The 15,550-nt window shown below is 47.9% G+C and overlaps 1 protein-coding gene across 2 annotated transcripts in view; it reads left to right on the top strand.

Moving 5' to 3' along the window:
- Positions 1-15,550, top strand: part of Lrig1 (leucine rich repeats and immunoglobulin like domains 1) — a 102,822-nt gene that overhangs the window by 85,725 nt on the left and 1,547 nt on the right. For both annotated transcript variants that reach the window (XM_006972595.4, XM_076567425.1), the window contains exons 10-18: positions 461-532; positions 1,344-1,415; positions 4,191-4,354; positions 10,069-10,389; positions 11,739-12,020; positions 12,545-12,964; positions 13,461-13,586; positions 14,202-14,348; positions 15,236-15,517. In XM_006972595.4, coding sequence (XP_006972657.2) covers positions 461-532; positions 1,344-1,415; positions 4,191-4,354; positions 10,069-10,389; positions 11,739-12,020; positions 12,545-12,964; positions 13,461-13,586; positions 14,202-14,348; positions 15,236-15,517 — 1,886 coding nt within the window. The remainder of the gene's footprint in view (positions 1-460; positions 533-1,343; positions 1,416-4,190; positions 4,355-10,068; positions 10,390-11,738; positions 12,021-12,544; positions 12,965-13,460; positions 13,587-14,201; positions 14,349-15,235; positions 15,518-15,550) is intronic.

Below are 15,550 nucleotides of genomic sequence, written 5' to 3'. Positions count from 1 at the left end.
TTTATGCCCACAATGCAGTGCATGGAGGTGGATGGCAGACTTTAGTACCAGTTTACACTGCCTTCTGACTCACTTCTCACTAAAACAGTAACCAGCCTGTTTTTCCTGCAAGGCTACCACCCTGACAAACTTCCTACCTCCCTGGGTGGTCCTAGGACAGACAGCATGGCATGGCTATGGTGATTTTCACTTGACACTACAAGGGGTCTCTTGAGACTGAGTGGAATATGCAATTCCAGCCTGTCATCAGCATGAAATTGTAATAAAGCTAGAGGTATTTCATTTCGGAGTGGGGTGGCCTGTGTACTGCAGCCCTGTAACCCCCACACAGGTCAGCACTGCATCTGCCTCTCTAGACACTTGTCAGGTAGCACTGCCCTAATGGTGTGTTTTCTTTGTCCTAATGCTCCTCGGTCCCCTACTCCTGTCGACCCTGGGCCTGGATGTTTGGAAACTACAGAACTCTGTTTGGAAACAAGATCAAATCTGTGGCTAAGAGAGCATTCTCAGGGCTGGAAGGCCTGGAACACCTGTAAGTATCCTGCCAGACCCCGCCTGCCTGCCCCACAGGCCTGCTAACCATGGCTGCTGAAGTCTGCTGGCAATTTAATCACTTCTTTGTAAGCCGAGAAACAGGCTGTTTGGAAACACCATCTGCTTCCTTCTCGTTATAAGTCGGCTTCACTTCGGCCTTTATTTTGCCCATGCCGGGAACACTCACAGAGCGTGTAGGCTGCTGGTGTGCTCCTAATTAACTCAGTTGGTGTTTGAACCTTCCCCCCACCTGCTGGACTACATCACCCCGTATCAGACTCCTCGAAGAGTCCCTGAGCTATTGCTCCTTACATAGCGATACTTTTTCTTGGCAAAGCCAGGCAACACCCCCCTCCCCTTTAGCAGCCAAGCCATTCCTAGCACATGCTAGGAGCTTTTCTACTGGGATGCTTGCCTAAGGGACCTTGGAAGGAAGTAGGCAGCACTAGTCCTGAGAGGTTTATACTGTTGTTGGGGGTGGATGCCTCTAGTGCCCGGCTCTTAGTTTTATTCTTCTTTGAATCAAGGTTAGCCTTTGTTCTGCTGGGTAAATTTTTTTTCTCTCAGATTTCTACCTAGCTTCAAGCCAGCTCTTAGGGTTGGCTTGGTCCCCAAGTCATTCTGTGTGCTTGCATTAACAAGAGAACTGAGAGCCGTTCCCAATGGATCTGGCACAGATCCAGGTGTGGGTAGCTCCTGTGGGTCATCTATAAACCAGGGCTGGCCTGGCAGATCCCTGAGTGTCCTCCCTCGGCCACAGTTGAGAGGTACCACAGTTCCTGTGCACCAATTATTGTGTTCTCTTTCAGGAACCTTGGAGAGAATGCAATCAGGTCTGTCCAGTTTGATGCCTTTGCAAAGATGAAGAATCTTAAAGAGCTGTGAGTACCCGGGAATCCATGGCCTGATTGACATGAGTGGAGACTTTGAGACTAAGCAAGACTTGTAATTGTATTGTGCTCACTTTACGTGATAGCTCTGATCATTTATAGATTAGATGGAAGTTATCTTTAAAAGAAAAGTGCCTCCTGGGGCTTCGCTCTGGAAAGGGGTGGCAAGTTTTTTTCTGAAATGCTGACATAGTAAACATTTGGGACTTTGGGGGTCATAGGGGCTGAATCATGACTCTCAGATAGTTATCACAGCAGACACAGTAATACCACACAGACACATGGGTGCAGCTGTGTGCCACTTGATCCATACCAACAGAAATAGCGGGCCTGCAGGCCAGTCTACTAAGCGCTGTTCTGATACGTAATAGAATCTCTTCTCTAAATGGATCCTCACCTTTTTGAGTAGACCAGTTTTGCTCTTTCAGGTTTGATTTTGTACTTGAGAGGGGTTCCTGAAGGAGTTTGTTGGACCGTGAGCAAGGTGTCTATGGCCTAATTCTAGAGGCTCAGCCTTGCTCTCTTGCCTGGTTTCCCATCAACTGCTACATGTTCTCAAGCTATGGCTGGCCCTGGGCCCAGTCCTCTGATTGGAGAAGGAGGTTCACTTTGCTTGGTCATTTTCTTCTCCATCAGATCACAGCAGGTTATTCTGTGCCCTTAGTCAGCCTTTGGGTAAATTTCCACAAGCCAAGATTAGAAACACACTCTGAGTTGGAATCATGAAAATGCACAGTGTAAGCCAGTGAAGAACTGGGCTGGTTGGAGCCATGGAAAATACTGCCTATTAGTGGTGGCAGAGGAGTTTTGCCTGAGTGAAGAGAAAACTGGACTATCTCTATAGGGCCCAGGGCAGCTCATGGTCCTACCACCCAACCAGCCCAGCCTTCGCCTCTAACTATGGGATGCCATGGTTGGTGTCTGGCTCCAGTCACTCCCTGTGTTCTCTGAGCTTCAAACTCATCGTTTAGGAAGACCTTCCCATTTCTAGTGCCCATGCTTTGCTGGGTCTAGCCTGGCCTCTTTCCTGGGGTGGGCTTCACTAATGACCTTAGTGCTGAACTCAGTAGATATACTGAATGAATGTGGTACAAAGCCTGATTCTTTCTACATACATCTGATCAAAGGTTGAAGTGCGATTTATTTCCCCCAATTTGTTCTTATGACTAAACTTTAAATAAACTGAAATACGTCCCTGTCCTGTCTCGAGCAGTGGACTGGCCCTATTCTCTAGGCCTCTTCCTGTCTGTTGTCCTCCACCACACAGAAGTATCTTTTGATGAGCCATGGTTCTGACAGTGGGAAGTTCCTTCTGGTCCTTCACCTGGCCTCCCACTGCCAGCCCACCACTACCCAGGGCTCATTCTGACACTTGCCTCCTTGTGTGGTGTATGGATTAGTCACTCTCTTGTGGATAGTGCTGCTGGCCTTCTGCTATCACAGTAGCTCCATGACACGACAGCCCTTAGAAATCTCGCAGAACACAGCCTGCCCATCAAATGAGAATGTAAAACCTCGTACTGGTACTGTGGTCTGAGAGGGGCAAGCATCCCTGTTTGAATGCTTTGAGAGAAATCAGTTGCGTCTTTGGAAAACTACTTCCTAAAGTGGTTTGGAGAGGCTGAAGGTGGGAATCTGAAAACAGGAGGAAGGAGGAGGCTTTACTCTGTGGTCAGTATGGGCTGTGTTCATCCCTCTGTGCTGTTGACGAGCTCCACACTATTATAAATACAGAATGTCACTGTTGATTAGATCGGGGCGCAGGGGTGGGGGAGAAAACAGAAAGCTGCTGGTGTGAGACTAGGATGTGTTTGGAATCGCCCGTTTCTCACCATGTACCACGGGCAGTTCATGATGGGCAGTCCACACATGTACTTTCTTCTTGTCCTTGGCTGTGGGCAAGTGCCACTCAAACTCAAGACTCCAGGTCTCTCAGGATGCAGGCAGCTAGACTCTGGGTGACTTATCTGAGTGACTCTTGGAGAAGGAACGTCTGCTCAGTTGGCCATTCTGATTTCTGTTTGGAAGTATAACCTCAGGTGCTGAAAAATGAAAATGTTCTCTGTTTTGGTTGGAGCCTCACAAAGCCAAAGTTGAGCATTCTCACGCCTGCTGGGCTGCAGCAGTTAACTTGAAAGCACTGCCCTCCACTGTAGTGCTGGTGTGATGGTAAACACAGGCAAGAGGAAGGTGTGCTGGTGAGGCTTGGGCTTGTTAATCAAACATTTACAGTTTTGCCAAATAAGAAGATAACAGCCATATAGGAAAGGATTTCTTAGGATTTGTTGCAGAATTTAAAGTCTGCTTCAGTTCGGAAGTTCCATACAGTTTATCAGAAATGTGGAGAGCCAGTGGTGGGCAGTGTGGTTCCCATGTGGAATGCATTCATGATCACAACAAATTAGAAGGCATCCCCAGGGCGACAGGAGCTTTGACCCCTTAGGGCTTGGGTAAACTCACAAGGTGCTGCTGTTCCAAGTGTGGTCTTTGGACAGACATTCTGAGTATCTCTTGGGGGCTTGTTAGACACACAGCATCTTGGGTTCTGCCCTTCCGACTCTATCAGAAGCTGTACTCCATTTGAATCTGACCACATTGCATGAGCTGGTCCTCGTCACTGGAGAAAGCCATGAGGAAAAGCATTCCCTTTATAGCTAGATGTCCTGACTTCTAAGCTGATTGGTTGCAGTGTTTTGCTCTTTGTATAAGGGAGTCCCCTCCCTTAATGGACACATGTTAAATGTCTACCTCTTGTTTCTCTTTCAGCCACATCAGCAGTGAGAGCTTCCTGTGTGACTGCCAGCTCAAGTGGCTACCCCCATGGCTCGTGGGCAGGATGCTACAGGCCTTTGTGACAGCCACCTGTGCCCATCCAGAGTCTCTGAAGGGCCAGAGCATTTTCTCAGTGCTTCCTGACAGTTTTGTGTGTGGTAAGATTATCTTTGAGATTTGATTTTGTTTGTTTGTTTGGTAGATAAAGGGCAGAGAGGCCAGAAGGAACTTCTCATTGTGAGACTCAGTCCTATGACACAAGTTAATGTAGTCCGTGGTTACAGATTAGCTGCTGGGTGCAATTTATTTCCCACGGAAACCACATGTATTTACTGTACGGTGCCTCATTATGTGGTTCTTGGAGTACATGTATTTAATTAGAAGGGAGTAAGTTCAGCTACAAATCTAAATCATTGGTTGCAGGGAGATAGTTGTAGTCTTTTCAGAAGGGTCCTGGTGCCTGGGTTTGGCTGTGAGTTCACACAGTGCATGAGGATGGGGTTTCAATGTGGATTTCTTTCCAGCCCTAAGAACTCGAGGTTAAACACAGGAAGGACGGGTCTCAGGAGAACAGCCACTGTAGTAAAAATAATTCCTCGATGTTGACTTGCACTCTTGCTGTGTGTCCAGACCACTGAAATGTGCACTGGTGAGAGGCTTTCTTCCTCCAGACTGCTGGAACATGGCTGTCGCCATCTTTTTGACCAGGGTGGTCAGGATCCAAATTGAATTTACAAAGAACACAGAAACGCAGAACGGCTGAAACACACACATAGTCTAGCCAACGAAATGGACTCCAAGAATGTGAAGTCTTTTCAGGTCTGAGCAGGAGTGGGGTGTACAGCCCTCTTGTCAGTGGTTCCCTCTGGCCTCACGGAGCTTCAGGATCTCTTCCTGGACAGTGCTCATTATGACCCTGTCTAGCAGCATGGGTGCCCCAGGGCCACTTGCTCAACCCCTTTTCTTTTTAATTATGCCTGCTGGAGGCGAGACACGTGTCCTCTTATCTACTCATCCTCTACTTCCCACCACGTTAGTTCACAAAACAGGTTTGCTGACTTCTCGGGGCTTTGACTCCCTGGGTAGAATCCAGGGTTGTGCAGAGGCCCCCTAGTCACAGAAAAGCAGGCCCACTTACAAGGCCAGTGCTAATCGAGCCCACCACCATTAACTTGTTTGGGCTTCCTGAAGTTAAGTAGTCTGTGGCTTCCTCCATCTGTCCTACTGGAGGGCAGTCTTTGTTTGCATGCACCCACGGGACTTAGGGCAGGCGATACCTGATCCCTAGCTGCTGGCCTTGCCACACGTGGCATCACAGCAAGCCCCTCGTAACCACCCATGAGAATTTGAGAATCACTAGAATCCTTGATAGGAAATCAGAGGTTCAGACTCTTCTTGGTATCTCCCACTTGTGTGTTCTTTCTAAGAAACAGAAACAGACACCTTACCCATGTAAGGAAGTTAGCATGAAGTTAGGTGAGTGCCAGTAGAGATGGCGATGGAGAGGTCCAGCCCTTCGGTGCTGCACAGGGAACGTTACTATGTAAACAGTACACTGTGAGCTACGGGGCCCACCCTTGTGATACATGTAAAAGGATGTGAGCAGCTCGGACCAAGTGCTGGCCGAGTCTTCCCTCTAACAGCCCAGGCTGGAGCTACCCAGACACCCATGAGTAGACGGTAGGCAGGGTAGCTGTCCAGTGGGACATCAGGTCAGTCAGTCCGTCCCACAGCATGGATAGGCTTTGACAGTGATCAGCCAAGTGAATGAAGTCACATGGAATGCCTAGAATAAGGGACCTCTATGGAGGTAGGAAGAGCATGTTACCAGTTCCTTTGGTCTGGGGAGCAGTGGAGATAGAAGGGGAAGAGCTAAAAAGGTCAGAGTCTTCTCTGTTTGAGGTGATAAAAATGTTTCAGATTGATTATGGTGGTGATTACAACTAGTTGTGGAGATACTAAAAAAAACCACTGAATTGTATATTTTACATGGGTAAAATATACCTTTTAAGAGGAAATACAATTTACATACTGTAAAACTTTACCTTCTTAAAATGGCTTTAGATAATCAAAATTAATGCCAGTATTACTACTCATTCTACACTTTTATTGCCTCTAAAAGAACCCCACACCCATGCTATTAAGCTGCCCCTGTCCCAAGTCTATTCCCAGATCCTCTGAAGGCACCAGTCCAGCTGTGTCTCAGTCTCTTATGGGCAGCTGACATAAACAGGACCATACAAAAGTTTAGCTTGCTCCTTCTGGCAAGTTGTAACTGAGTTCTCAGTTCTTCTGTTTTGATAGTGCTGGGGTTTGACTTCAGGACCTGAGGCATGCTAGGCAAGCATTCCAGCACTGAGCTATGCCCCAGTGTAGAATTCCTTAACATGTACTCACTTAATGGCATTATGGCCTCCTGTTGTACAGATATACAATTTAGGTATTCATCCATCAGAAGTTGGGCATTAGGTTGTGAGTACTCTTTGGATCTTTTGAATAATGTGCTGCACACAGTCAGGTTTTTATGTATGTTTTCTTGGGTATACCTAGAATAGAATTGCTGAATCTGTTTTTCCAAAGGGGCTTCATGATTCTACATACCCATGGACTATGTATGGGGATTCTAATTTCTATTGGACATTTGTTGTCACTACGGCTTAGTTACAGTGGGAGCGAACTGTCATGTGCTTACTGGATAAATGTGTCTCTTCTTTGGAAAGCTGGCCATTAAAATCATTTGTCCATGTCGTGTCTTTCTGTTCCTTAGCTGTAAATGCTTTCTTATATCCCAGACTCTGATCATGTATAGGGTTTGCTAATATGTTCTGCTCTGTGAGGTTTTTTTGTTTTTGTTTTGTTTTTTTAATCAATTTTGTTGATAGCCGAAGAGCAAAAGAGTCTTATAGTTTCCTAGTCTCAAGTTCTCCACACTCTGTTGTTTGTGCTCAGTGTCATTTTTAAGAACTAGTAAGTCACACAGGTCATGATACCTTACTTCTCTGCTTTTTCCTACGAATTATAGAACTTCAGCGACTCCATATTTTGTTCTTTGTCAAGATTATTTTGACAATCATGGGTCCCTTGCCATTTCTCTACAAGATATTAATTTGTACATTTCTTTAATAAAAGAAACTAGGATTTTGGCATTTTACTGACTCTAGATTAACGTGGGAGCATGGCCATCCTAACTGTATTGTCTTCCTGATGCATAAACATGGTGTTCCCACTTCTCAGCCTGCCATTTATTGACTATATTTTTTCTGTTATTCTTTCAGTCTTGCTTTTATAGCTTGTAGTGTAAAAATGTTACTCTTACGTGGAAACAGAGATGCAGTTGAATGTGGTAGAAACTGGAATGCTGTATATGGAAATGCAACTGGTTTGGATAATGATTTTGTATCCCATGACCATGCTGATATAATATATTCTGGTTGGTTTTTGTTTTGTTTGTAGACTTTTCTGTTGTATGCATGTGTGTGGAGGCCTGAGGTCAACCTCAGATGTCAACCTCAGGACCTCTCCACCTTGTGTTTTTGAGACAGATCTCTCACTGGGAACTAGAGCTTCGATTACCAGTTGTGCTGGGCTAACTGGCCTGTGTTGATTTTATACCTGTGTAATTTTCTTTAGTGTTTGGATTTGTTTTGTTTGTTTTTTGATGTTTGCATCTAGTCTGAAAGACACACCCAGAATGCATGCAGCATAGGTCTGGAAGCAAGAAATTCCCTACTGCAGATTGCCCTTTAAAAAAAAAAAAATCTGGAAATGTTTAAATTACTTCTTCAACTTTGGAGGTGTTTTTGATGGTTATGGGGACTTAGTTGATAATTTCTATGTAAGGACTTTGGATATGTCTTTGTACTGTCTTCAGCCTCCCTGATTTCTGATGAGACGTCTGCTGCTGGTGTTTTGGAGGCCCTTTCTAATGTGATGAGTTGACCTGGGCTATTCTGGCATTTGGCAGGTTGACTGTGGTGCATCTTTTTCATGGTGCATATGGATGTAGCTCTCCAATATACCCTACTTGTAGTTCACTGAACCTGGGATGCATCTTTCCCATCAGATTGAGTGTGCTTGGGCCTGTTTCTCTGAAACCTTTCTCTTCTTTGTCCTGGTAGTGTCTGGTTAATCTTCATGTTGCTGTGCCTCTAGATGTTGTGGCATAGGCCTCTGCCATCTATTCAGTTTTCTTTTCTTCCTTTTTTCTATTGGTTTCATGGAGTAGATAATCTCCACTGATCTGTCTCAAGTTCATATTCTTCTGCCAACTCAGTTGTATCAAGCCCCTCTTAAGTGATTTTTTAAAATTCACTTATTCTACTTTAAAACTATATTTGGTTCCTTTTTATAATGTCTTTGCTAAGGTATTTATGGTCTTTAACTATTATATATGGTTCCCTTAGTTCTTTGATTATTTTTATAGTAAGATAAAAAAAGTTCAGAATCTAGGGCTCCTCAGATACTTTCTCCCAACTGCCATTTTCTTATCTGTGTATTTGCTACCTTTGTTGTTGAAAAGTGGGCAACAAAAATCACACCATAAGCCGGGCGTTGGTGGCGCACGCCTTTAATCCCAGCACTCGGGAGGCAGAGCCAGGCGGATCTCTGTGAGTTCGAGGCCAGCCTGGGCTACCAAGTGAGCTCCAGGAAAGGCACAAAGCTACACAGAGAAACCCTGTCTTGAAAAACCAAAAAAAAAAAAAAAAATCACACCATATGAGCAGTGTGAGGATCAGATTCTCGGCTTGCTGTCCTTCTGGGCTGGTTGCTGCCATTTATTACCTGTTTGTTTAGGGCTGTCTCCTGGGCCTAGGCCGTAAAGCATGCTCTACACAGCTCCCTTGGGTTTCTGCTTGGTTATTTTAGTGATTAGCTAACAACTGGACACAAACATCCTTCCTGAGTCTCCTGTCCCCTCCCTAGGATCCCTGTAGGTGTTGGGTTTGCCATCATTTTCTGTTTGTGTGGATCCCCCAGCCCAGTCACAGGAGAGAAATTAGAAATCCTTCAAACCTTCCCTGGGTATTTGCATAGCTTGAGAGACCCATGTGGCCTTCTAAATTCCCAGGACTCTGTTGGAGGTTTTCATTGTCCAATACTGGTGTCTTCTTCATCTGATTCCCTTTGAGAGTTGCTTCACCAGCTGCCCGAGTGCTAGGGTGGTCCCCTGAACAGCTGTGGCTCAAACAGTGGTGCTTGACCAGTTCATCAGTTGCTCAGCAATAGGGTTTCCTCTGCCCTGGGTGCTCCTGCAAGGTCAGAGTTCCCAGTTGCTCCAGACAGTGATGGTTCTTGTGGAGCCGTTGAGGGAGCTGGCCCTTGCTGGTTGCTAGCTTCTGGGTTTCAAGTTTGTCACAGACCTGGGGACATGGAATGAGACCTGGATATATGAAAACACTGCACTCTCACTGTCCTTACTGAGGTGTGGCCTTTTTCTAGAATCAAAAAGCCATGGGTTGTTATTAAACACATGGTTTTCCACAAATTGGAAAAAATTATTTTTGCCATTTTTGTGGTATTTTACCTGTGTGAACAGTAGTGTGTGTTTGAGTCCTGACACTCAAAGTGCATTGAACCCCAGTTCTTTGGGAACTAGTCTGCAAGTATGACTGACAGCGCCTGGAGATGTAAAGCGGGCCAAGTGGGCAGAGTTGCCGAAAGGAAACGCTAGGCTGGTTTGATGAGCTGAGGAGTCGTGGGCTTATTTCTAGCCGAGGAGGCAGGGAGGCCTGAGCATGGCACAGCACTCACCGCGTGTGGCGGAACTAACCGTGCTGGCCCTGTGACCAGAACTGACGCAGTTCCTGCTTAGCTGGACTGGCAGCCGGCATACACAGAGAGCAGGGTGCCTTACGATTGGTTCTCTCCCCAGATGACTTTCCAAAGCCACAGATCATCACCCAGCCTGAGACGACCATGGCTGTGGTGGGCAAGGACATCCGTTTCACGTGCTCAGCAGCCAGCAGCAGCAGCTCCCCAATGACCTTCGCCTGGAAGAAGGACAATGAGGTCCTGGCCAACGCAGACATGGAGAACTTTGCACATGTCCGTGCACAGGATGGCGAAGTGATGGAGTACACCACTATCCTGCACCTCCGTCATGTCACATTCGGACATGAGGGCCGCTACCAGTGTGTCATCACTAACCACTTCGGCTCCACATACTCACAGAAGGCCAGGCTCACCGTGAACGGTAGGGAAGTGGCAGCTTGTGCTTCTCGGGCAGAGTCTGTCTGTCACTGGTGTAGGAGATACAAGCTGCTGTGGTGTACAGATTGAATCGTTCTTTCTGGTTTGGGGTGGGTGATTTTTAAAGTCCAGTTATGTAAAGTGACATTGCGGAGTTAAGCTTGTGTTTTTTCTGTTCATTTTCTTCTACAAACCAAGGCATGTGGTTTCCAGACCCCAAGCATCCCTAGATCCCGAGGAAGCTTCTGCCCTTAGAGTAGATGGTATATCTGGGAGCAAGGCAGCTTGGGACAAGTGGCGGTCCCCATCCCTCTAGACAAGTGTGACCCTTTAATTCAGTTCTTCATGTTGGGGTGACCCCAACCATAAAATTATTTTCATTGCTACTTTATAACTGTAATTTTGCTACTGTAATGAATCATAATGTAAATATTTTTTGGAGATAGAGGTTTGCAAAAGGGTTCGAGACCCACAGGTTGAGAACCAGTGCCCTAGAGGTTCTGGAGATTAGGTGTGGGTTGAGCCCCTAGCTTGATGATCCAGTGTGCAGGGAGGTTGTGACACAGCCCATTGGGTGCCTTTCTTTTGGACTACTACTGTTGATGTGGTATGTTGGGAGGTGAGGACAGCAGGACTAGGTAAGCCTTCCACACCAGGCTGATGAAGAACTGGCTTGAGGGTGGCCTGAAGCACTGCCTCCGTCCTCCAAAACAGTCTTGACCACAGTTGGCAGATTGATTGCCTGGGCTTGCCTCAAGAGGCCTGGGTGTTTCCTGGACACTGAGGCAGCTGTTAGACTCTCCACCACAGTGGCTTGGGCATCAAGTCTGGATACTGCCCACTGTGTCCGCATTGATACTAAAGCTACAGAAGCTAGTAAACTGCGTATCTTGGACTAGGTGTGGCTGATAATGTGTTGGGGCCTACAGGCCCCAACCACAGTGGGTTTCCTCAAGAGAGGCGAGCCAGCCTATTGGTTCCTCCATGGTGAAGGCATTTGGCTTTCCATAATAGTGGATGTCTTGTTGCCCAGCTCTCTCCAGACAGCTAATTAAAGCAGGTCAGCCCCAGACCCCGACTTCTGGAGAACCCTGTATAGTGACTATTGTGGAGGCTCAGGCAGACTGTTCCATCAGAAGCCTTACCTTCGAGTGGTTAACGCCAGCCTACAGCAATAGGAAGGCTTTAAGTGTAGTGGGTGCAGTGCTGCGCCTGGGATGGGGAGAAGCTGGGTACCCCTGGAAAGGCTGGAGTAGCAATGAGCTGAGGCCTGGACATAGTGGGGATATTTGTCAGGAGTCGGCTTTTTCACGCAGCCAGCCCATATAGTTTTACCTGATTTTTTTTTTCCAGTGTTGCCGTCATTCACCAAAATTCCCTATGACATTGCCATCCGGACTGGCACCACAGCCCGCCTCGAGTGTGCTGCCACGGGCCACCCTAACCCCCAGATTGCGTGGCAAAAGGATGGAGGCACTGATTTCCCTGCAGCTCGTGAGCGACGGATGCATGTCATGCCAGATGATGATGTGTTCTTCATCACGGATGTGAAAGTCGACGACATGGGGGTGTATAGCTGTACTGCCCAGAACTCGGCTGGCTCTGTTTCAGCAAACGCTACCCTGACCGTCCTAGGTTCGCTATGGACAGTGGGTGGGGTGGGGTGGGGTGGGGTGGGGTGGGGTGGGGTGGGGGTAAAACTCAAGTATTACAGGTATCTGCTTTCTGGAATAAGTGTGGTAGACTCTACTTAGTTTGAAATTTGGGGCTGCTTTTAAGCAAGCGGTTCTGGCTCATAAAAGACAGTCAGCAAGGAATTCAGTCTGGACAGTACTCAGCTGTCTGTCTGTCTGTCTTAGTAAGAATTCCCTCTGTTCCAGGGGGATGGGTGGGTGTGGTCTTGGTCAGGAGTAGTGACACAGGTCTACACTAGGACAGTTTGGTGTACGGCTTTAGGTCTTTGCTCCGTTGAGGTTGTTCCTAGAATGGCAAGGATTTAGTCACGTTTGGCCTTCTGAAAAGCTTGGAGCACCAATAAAAGATCTCAGATGGCATTTCATTACTATATGGGATTGTCTCTTGTCTGGAAAACAAGTAGACCTCCAGCAAGGAAGACCCGTAGAATGAATACCTGTGCAATCTCCATTGGCTCCCTGCAGAAACTCCATCCTTGGCAGTGCCTCTGGAAGACCGTGTGGTAACTGTGGGGGAAACGGTGGCCCTCCAGTGCAAAGCAACTGGGAGTCCCACACCGCGCATCACCTGGCTGAAGGGAGGTCGCCCACTGAGCCTCACCGAGCGGCACCATTTCACTCCAGGCAACCAGCTGCTGGTTGTTCAGAACGTGGTAGTGGAGGATGCAGGCCGGTATACCTGTGAGATGTCTAATCCCCTGGGCACCGAGCGAGCACACAGCCAGCTGAGCATTTTGCCCACCCCTGGCTGCCGGAAGGACGGGACCACCATAGGCATCTTCACCATTGCTGTGGTCTGCAGCATCGTCCTTACCTCGCTGGTGTGGGTGTGCATCATCTACCAGACCAGGAAGAAGAGCGAGGAGTACAGCGTCACTAACACAGGTCAGCAGTGTGGCAGGCTGTTCAGGGGCAGTGGACATAGTGAGGGCTGCAGTCCGGCACGGTGACGCCAGGCTTGAGCTTTTGACTGGAACTTAGGTTTCTAGAATCTTTAGGAATAAGATTCTGTCTGTAGAGTTGAGGCCTTGAGCCCCCAACAACATGTTAACGCTGAGGGACATAACAGGAAATGGGAACACTCTCAAATTCAAGCACCTGCTGGGCCCTGCAGTTTCTGGTCTCCATGGTGATTCAGAGGCACCAAGCCCTGCCTGTTGTCATGAATCAGATTGTTCCCAAGCTCTCAGTCTTGTGATTTTGTTAGGCCCCCCATCTTTGTGGACTCAGGTATCTGACTGCTGTGATTTTTACAGCAGGATGGAAAGGAGGTTAATGAGCAGAGCTTTCAGACCACTGTTGTGTGGCCTCGTGACTGCGAATATATAGCTATATTATTGTTGTGGCAGCCCTGTTACTTCATCATTGTGTTTCCTTGCAGATGAAACCATCGTGCCTCCAGATGTTCCAAGCTACCTCTCCTCTCAGGGAACCCTTTCTGACAGACAGGAAACTGTGGTCAGGGCTGAGGGTGGTCATCAGGCCAGTGGGCACATGGAAGGCAATGGTAAGCTCCAGAACAGTGAAACAGTCTGATCCAGCTGTGTCGGGGACACAGCTTTACCTCCTCCCTGGGGTAGACCTGGGGCGAGCATGTGGTGAACCAGGTCTTGGACTGACAGATGTTTTGCTTTGGATCTGGTGTGTACAAGTTCTGCGGTTTTACCATCTGGTTTGCCAGAAGTCCCTGCACAGGGCTTAGCGCTGTGTCTCCTAGTCAAGGTGGGACTGCCAGGAAGCGTAGATGCAGAGGACGTTCCAGATCCCAGACCAGCTTCCCAGTACTGTTGGTGCTTTACTTGTGCTGGTTCAGACAACCACAGGTTGGAAATATTCGGGAAAGGAAAGTTGTGTCTGTACTGACTATGTATGGCGGTTTTCATTGTTACTGGGTACTAGGGGTAGAGACGACTCAAGGTCTATCCGAGAAGGTGTACAGTTGATGTGCAAACAGCATCATTCACAGAAAGGACCTGACCATCCTTGGATTCGGGCATCTCCGAGGAGCATAGGAACCAATCCCTGTTGGATGCTAAGAGATGGGTGCTGCGACAAAGCTGTAGCCTGTCCCTTCGGCTGAGAGACCTGAGAGGTTTCTAAATTGTAAGGGGCTCTATTTCAGGTGTGTGTCTGAGAGACTCGAGCCTCTTCCCAGAGGTCGACGTGCACAGCATTACATGCCGGCAGCCCAAGCTGTGTGTTGGATACACTAGAGAGCCATGGAAAGTGATAGAGAAAGCCGACAGGACAGCTGCTCTGTATACAACAGGTAGGAGTCACTTGGATCAGGGAAAGCCATTGCTTTCGACACTGAAATCGGGGTTGACTTTAATAAATTAGAGGAGCAGCACGTCCCTGACTCATACACTCTCTGAATTGTATTCAGAAGACAAACTGGAAGCTCTGGCTTCCTTCGATTTCAGCCTCCTGTGTCTCTTAGGTAAGCCTGTGATTTGGTGAGCACTTACAGGCAAGGCCCACAAACCATGGAGGGAGCATCCTTGCACCCGAACAGTCTTGTCTTGTTCAGATAAGGTTTCACTTTGTAGCCCAGGCTGTCCTCAGCCTTCTGAAATGCTAGGATAACAGGCATGGGCTACCATGCCCCACCATTGGCCAGAGGTTGGTGTCTATCCCTCAGTCACTCTCCACCTTAGGTATTGAGCAGGGCCTCTCACTGAAGCCCAGGGTTCACTGATCAGTTATTCTAGCTAGCCAGCTTGCTCCAGGATTTCCAGCCTCTGCTTCCCAAGCCCCAGATGACAGGTGGGCCACCACACTGTCCTGGGGACCTGAACTCTGATCCTTATGCTCATCAAGCACTTTACCTGCTGAGCCACCTCCCCAGTCCAGCTACCAGGAGTCTTAGAGGCTTAATGTCTAATTGTTCCCAAGATCTGCCCCTGTGTGATGCCTAATGCAAATCTTCCCTATTACCTTCCCCTGCGTCAAAGGAAAATTTGAAATTCTAAATCAATTTCATGTGGACATTGAGCACAAAAGACCAGGACTCTGCATGTGTACATTCCAGGGAGGGAGAGGGTGGTTACAGAGGCAGTGGAAAACAGGACTCAGCTTCCAGTTGGGCCTCTGAGTGGGGCTGGAGACTTGAGTGGCTCTGGGTCCAGTTGACCTTTGGCTCTGCTCTTCATTCAGCACACGGTGGCTCCGCTGTATGCAGTGACTGTAACACCGACACGGACATTCAGCCCAAGGAACAAGCCCTCCACCCCCAGCCTGTGTCCAGAGAGAGTGGACAGCCAGGACCACCAAGCAGCCAAGAGCTCAGGCAGCATGATGGAGACTGTTCTCCACACCATCCTTACACTGGGACTGCTGATGGGTCTCCCACCCACTCTGGGGGAACACTCTATCCGAGTAACCACGACAGAATAGTGCTGTCTTTGAAGAAGAGGGCGGCACCCCCAGGTGGGAAAGGTAAGTGTTGTGTTGGAGGCGTGTCTGGGTGGG

The sequence above is a fragment of the Peromyscus maniculatus genome, chromosome 3, assembly GCF_049852395.1.
Source record: "Peromyscus maniculatus bairdii isolate BWxNUB_F1_BW_parent chromosome 3, HU_Pman_BW_mat_3.1, whole genome shotgun sequence".
In the NCBI taxonomy this organism is placed as follows: Eukaryota; Metazoa; Chordata; class Mammalia; order Rodentia; family Cricetidae; genus Peromyscus; species Peromyscus maniculatus.
Note: the sequence above shows the minus strand (reverse complement) of the source record. Positions and strands in the feature narration are given on the sequence as shown.